Source organism: Ursus maritimus, unplaced genomic scaffold (assembly GCF_017311325.1).
Source record: "Ursus maritimus isolate PB19 unplaced genomic scaffold, ASM1731132v1 scaffold_26, whole genome shotgun sequence".
NCBI classification, from domain to species: Eukaryota; Metazoa; Chordata; class Mammalia; order Carnivora; family Ursidae; genus Ursus; species Ursus maritimus.
The window spans coordinates 2195017-2200203 of NW_024425119.1; the positions used below are offsets into that span (position 1 = coordinate 2195017).

At 53.4% G+C, this 5187-nt stretch overlaps 1 protein-coding gene across 1 annotated transcript in view; it reads right to left on the reverse strand.

The window, feature by feature from the left end:
* The window catches only part of WNT5B (Wnt family member 5B), a 12425-nt gene extending 8022 nt beyond the window's left edge, over positions 1–4403 (reverse strand). Inside the window, exons 1-2 of the mRNA XM_040642002.1 lie at positions 4226–4403; positions 2748–2995 (exon numbers count right to left, since the gene is read on the reverse strand). Of these exons, the coding sequence (XP_040497936.1) occupies positions 2748–2995; positions 4226–4302 (325 nt within the window). The 5' untranslated portion in view covers positions 4303–4403. The remainder of the gene's footprint in view (positions 1–2747; positions 2996–4225) is intronic.
* Between the last annotated feature and the right edge of the window lie 784 nt (positions 4404–5187).

A 5187-nucleotide genomic window follows, 5' to 3' on the forward strand; every position in this document is an offset into this window, starting at 1 on the left:
GCAGGACTGACATCTTAGTCAGTGCTGACCCACTGCCAGAGACCAGGGCTCTATCTAATCAAGGGCAGTCAGACTGGGAGAATGAGCAAGCAGGATGCCAGGGTGACCAACAGGCTTGCAGGGAGGAGGGCCTCTTGCCCTCTGCGAGGGAGTCATGCCTGAGAGGTCTTCCTGAGAAGTCTCAGACCCCTGACCCCTGACCTGGGATAGGGAGGAGCCCGTATCTGCGTCCCACCCACTGTGACTCTTCCTTTTTGGCATTCCTCAGGGAAGCGGGGCGGGGTTTTCAAGGCAACCCAGCCCATCATCTTTTAATGACTTTAATCACCAGAACGTTCCTTCTCACAGTAAGTTGAAAAATGCCTCCCAGTAACTTCCACGCTGGTCGGCTGTCTAACCCCTTCCCATTTGACAGCCTTTCAGCATTTGAAAACAACTGACAGGCCTTTTATGTTTCGTCTTTTCCAGCCTCCGTATGTCTGATTTTCCTCCTCAGTTCTTTAGCAAACATGCTTCTCAGAACTGCCTTTCAAAATAACGTGCCTGCGTCTGAGCATAATGCTGCAGACACTATACGCTTTGACAGTCCTGGCCTATCGTAATGGGTTCGGATCCCAAGCTGTCCTCAGGAGGGTTAGCTCTTCCTCCAAAAGCTCTGCTGTGTTTGGTTGGGGGCACCGAGGGTTAGGCACAGAGGGTGGGCAGCTCTGCTTTCCTGGAGAGCAACTGGGTCCTCTGGTAAGTACAGACTCCGGGTGCTACTCTCAGCCAGCAAAACATAACAAAGGGCTTCAGAATGCACAAGCAAGGTGGGAGGTCATGAAGTCATTCACTGCACACATTTAGCAAGTGCTTTCCTTCCCTACATGTGAAACAACTCAGAGTGGAAACTCAAACCATCTCAAGGATAAAGGCTAATAAACCCACAGTCATGGAGCTGCTAGAGAGACCTAGCATCTTCCCCCTCCAAGGAGACAGCAGGACAGGAGCCTGCCCTCTCTCTGTTCCACAGAAGTTCCACCCAACTACGAGGAAGGTGCCCCCATGCGCCCCTGACCAAGGCTGGGCGAAGGGCCACTGCCTCCTTCCAAGCTGCTCTGCTGCCCTCTGGTGGTGGACTCTTGCAGCAGCTTCAAAGAAGGCAGGACTTTCCTCGAAGTCAGGTATAGACAAGAGAGCTGAGAGCGAGGATTCCCCAGGAGCCACTCTGGGCCCCAGGGTATGAATGGAGGACAGCTTCCCAGGTAGCATAAGTCTTCAGGGAAGCTACAAAAAGAAACTGTGAAAATAAGGCAAGCAGAGGGTTCCGTTCTTAACAGAATAGGGTCCAGAGAGGATGGGAGGGTGGGCTTGCTCAAGTCATTCCCCCAAGCCAGTGGCATTTCCATTCCTGCTAATTCCTTCCTTTCCTCAAGTAAAGCTCACTTTTTGTCCCTCATTCAAACAAAATTACACACGAAAAGAATCTAGCCCACATCAGGCACGCATTAGGTCCCAAAGGGACATTAGTTCCCTGAAAGTGATTTGTGGATGCCTCTCTCTACACCTGGGGTCCTCCTGTTCTTCTCACCCAGAACCCAGCACAGGGAGTGCTGCTAAGACTTTACCAGATACTAAGTGTATTTGAGAAGAATCAATAAATTATGAACGATGCCCACTTAACTCCAAGTCCATTCTTTTAGGGAAGCTGCCCAATAAGACTGTGGCAGGAACACTCCTTGTCTAGACCTTGAGTTGATCCTAAAGGAAGGACGAGGGCAGCAAGATTCAAAGCATACTTTCCCCTGGTCCTCACTTGTCAATATGGGTAGGGGAAAGAGGTCAGGAGGTAAGGGGCCTTCCTCATACCCTGCTTGCTGCTAAAATCGTTCTCCAGGAAAAACTCGGCCGCAGGTAACTCCCAAATGCCTTCCATCCTTGGAGGGAAATACTTTTGGAGAATGGGAGACAGGAGAATACAGTGCTCTAACACCTTCCTTCTATGGCCCTGGGGGTCAGACCCAGTAGAATAGGGCCGGATTTCTCAATTTCTTGCCAGGGAGGGGAGGATTGCATTTCAAAAGGACCTAAAACAATTAGACCCCAGATCACACCTCCATCTAAGCAATAGTGCAGCCAGAGAGTCCGAGAGCAGGGGATAGGGGAAGGGACAGGAATCCAGGAAGAGGTGGCCTCTCATCTTTCTTATGGGTCTTTCCCCTTCCCCCACATTCACACACATCCCTTTGGAATGAAAAAGCCAGGACTGGATCTGGGTCAGGTGAGTGACAGCTATCACCAATTTGGCCCAAAGTTTCTACCTCTCTCTCTCTCTCTCAAGGTCCAAGCGGCAGAAGCAAAAGTCATCTAGACTTTCAGGGACGCGATTTTCGGTTTTCTACCCAATGCTGTCAAACCCCCTCCCCTCCACCCCGCCCCGTGCTGAGACAAAGGGCGGTGGCGGTGGGCATGTCCATGAATCCACTCAGACCCAGCTCCGAAGTTCGGCCACCTTCCCGGCCACCTTCCCGGAGGGAGTCGCCCGCTGACTGCCCTCAGAAGGGGTGAAGCTGGGAGCGGAGGGTATGGCGAGCGCTAGCTGGGTGGCGCAGGCGTCTGAGAGTCTGCTCCTTGTGTGCATCTCCCCCTCCCCTTGCACACCGCTCCAAGCCTCGGAGAGCCCACCTAGACACGCACGAGGGCTCTCCGTGCCAGGCCTGGGAGTGGGGCCGGCTGCTCTAGCCGGCCATGCATCGGTGGGCTCTTACCTATCTGCATGACTCTCCCGAAGACAGACGCGTTGTCCACCGTGCTACAGTTCCACCGCCGCTGCCGGAACTGGTACTGGCACTCCTTGATGCCTGTCTTGGCTCCCTCCCCAATGTAGGCCATGTGCTCCTGGTACAGTTGGCACAGCTTCCTCTGGCCAGGGGAGAGCCCAGGAAGCTGGCTGCACACGGGCTGGGCACCGATGATAAACATCTCAGGTCTCTGCACCGGGTTCATAGCTAATGACCTACAGCGGAGATCCAGAAAGGGGACAAAAGGCCACGGGGTGAGCCTATGCTGTGTGCAGCATGAAGTCATTCATTCACCAGTTAGCAAGTGCTTTCCTTTCGGTGTGCAAGGCACCGTGCTAAGGGTTTGAAAAGGAAAATTCCTAAAACAGAGGTCCTGCCTTCAAAGGGCATTGTAGGGAAACCGAGGCACGGATGCAGATGACACAGGCAATGTCAAGGGCCAAAGCCAGACTTGAGCTTCTGGGTCCACAGTGATCAGGCAGAGAAAGAGCGCTTACGGACAGAGAAAAGATTCTGTGAGGCAATGGCCAGGCTGCGAAGCGGGTCTGAAAGAATGGGAGGCAGCCAGAGGAGGGGGACAGAGAGGGCAGGGGACATTCATTCCAGGCGGAGGACAGAAACAGCCAAACCTCAACGGGAGAGAGCATGACTTATTCAGGGAGTACGGGTGGTTCATTTGCTTTAGCCCGAGCGCAGGGTGTGTGATGGAAAGCAATAAATTCCTTCAAGGAGGCTGCCCTTATGCCTTGCAAACAGAAGCCAATTCACATACGTCACAGCACAGTCTAAATGTTCTCATCTCCGTATCCCACCCACAAATCCCCCAACCCGCTCTGTCCGTTCAGGGCTCTGGCTTTGGCTCATCCTCTACCAGATACAGTGAAGTGTTCAGTTAGACGAGAAGACTGTAGATGCACCGTCTGGCTGAGTACAAATGTGAGCGGGGCCAGACCGGGCAAGATACGTGGGCAGGGCCAGCCATTTCCAGGTTGACTTGGCCATGACAATAGTCTTAAAAACACAAAAGAAAGCCACACAACGGTTCTGCAGATGGAGATCTCAACCTCTCATCTGGTCATCAGACATACAGAAAAGGAATTCTACTTTCCTAGCCCCCACCAGAAAAAAAGAAATCAATATTCTTATTGATCCAGTAGCAACGCAAGAGCTATTTCTAACAACCCATGGGGATGGAGGAAGGTCCGGAAAAGGGAAAGCAGACAGGATCAGAGGGAAAAACCAAATGAACTAATCCTTTATCCTCGTTGAACCTTTACCTCCGGGGCTTATGAGAGAAAAGGCTGTCCTAGTTTTGCTGCGATAAAAGTGGTTCTTAGGATTCCTACGAATAAAGGAATGATCACAACACGCGGTGACTCTTCTCCACATTTAATTACCAAAGGAGGCGTAGGTTGTAGAGAAGGGCCTCAGCCCCTCTCACTCACCACCAGGAGCTGGCTTCGGCCGGAAGCTGGGCCCAGCTGGACAGCAGAGCAGCGGCAAGCAGCAGCAGGCTGGGCATGGTGAGCCTCGGCCTCCGCCCTCCCCAGTGCCCTGGGAAGACCCCAGGGGTGGTCGGCTTCCGAAATGGGGCTCCCTGGAGAAGACAGAATGGAGGGAGAATCAATGTGGAGATGCAGCCAATGAGGCAGGACAGGGGGCGAGGAGGAGGGGGGGCGCACCAAAGATGAGCTGGGGGGGGTCTAAGGTCAAGGTCTGCTCCCCCCCACAAAAAGATTCAGCCTCTTTCCATCCTCCATCTCCTACTGCTACTCTTCTCACCAGGGGAGCGCTTTTGTGTCTCTTACCCCAAACTGTGGGAACCCTATCCAGGACCTCATTCCAAAGGAAACAATGAGCCGGGAAACCAGAAGAGAGAAATGAAAACAAGTCATTTCCAGGACAGAGCGTGCTCCAGGTAGCATCAAGGGAGATGCTTCGGTTGCTGCCGCGCACACCTGTCCTTCCAGAACATCCAGAGAAACCAGGGCATCATCCACTCCTCCCTGTACGTCTCACTCCAGCCAGAGCTCTCCTTCATGGACTAAGAACTGTGGGTGAGTTGGCTTTGCCTACAGCCAAATAGGAGTCTTCCCTCCCAATCTGTACCCTTCTCACTCCAAGGAAGTCTCCACATCCCAGCCCTTGTTTACCAGGAACAGAGCAGACAGAAGGGCGAGGACTTTGCACTTTCACCGGGCAACTTCTCTGAGAAGTGCCATGTGCCCCTGAAGCTCCCTCGGGTGAGGTGGTCTCTTCCTAGGTGGCCTCCTTCCCCTCCTCTGCGCTGTGGCCCTCCAGGGGCGGCCAGGAGCACAGACCCCAACAGTGAGCTCTTGGTCTGCAGCCCTGGCCTCAAAGGTCTGTGTCGAGGACGCATCTTCCAGAACCAACAACCCCTTCCCTT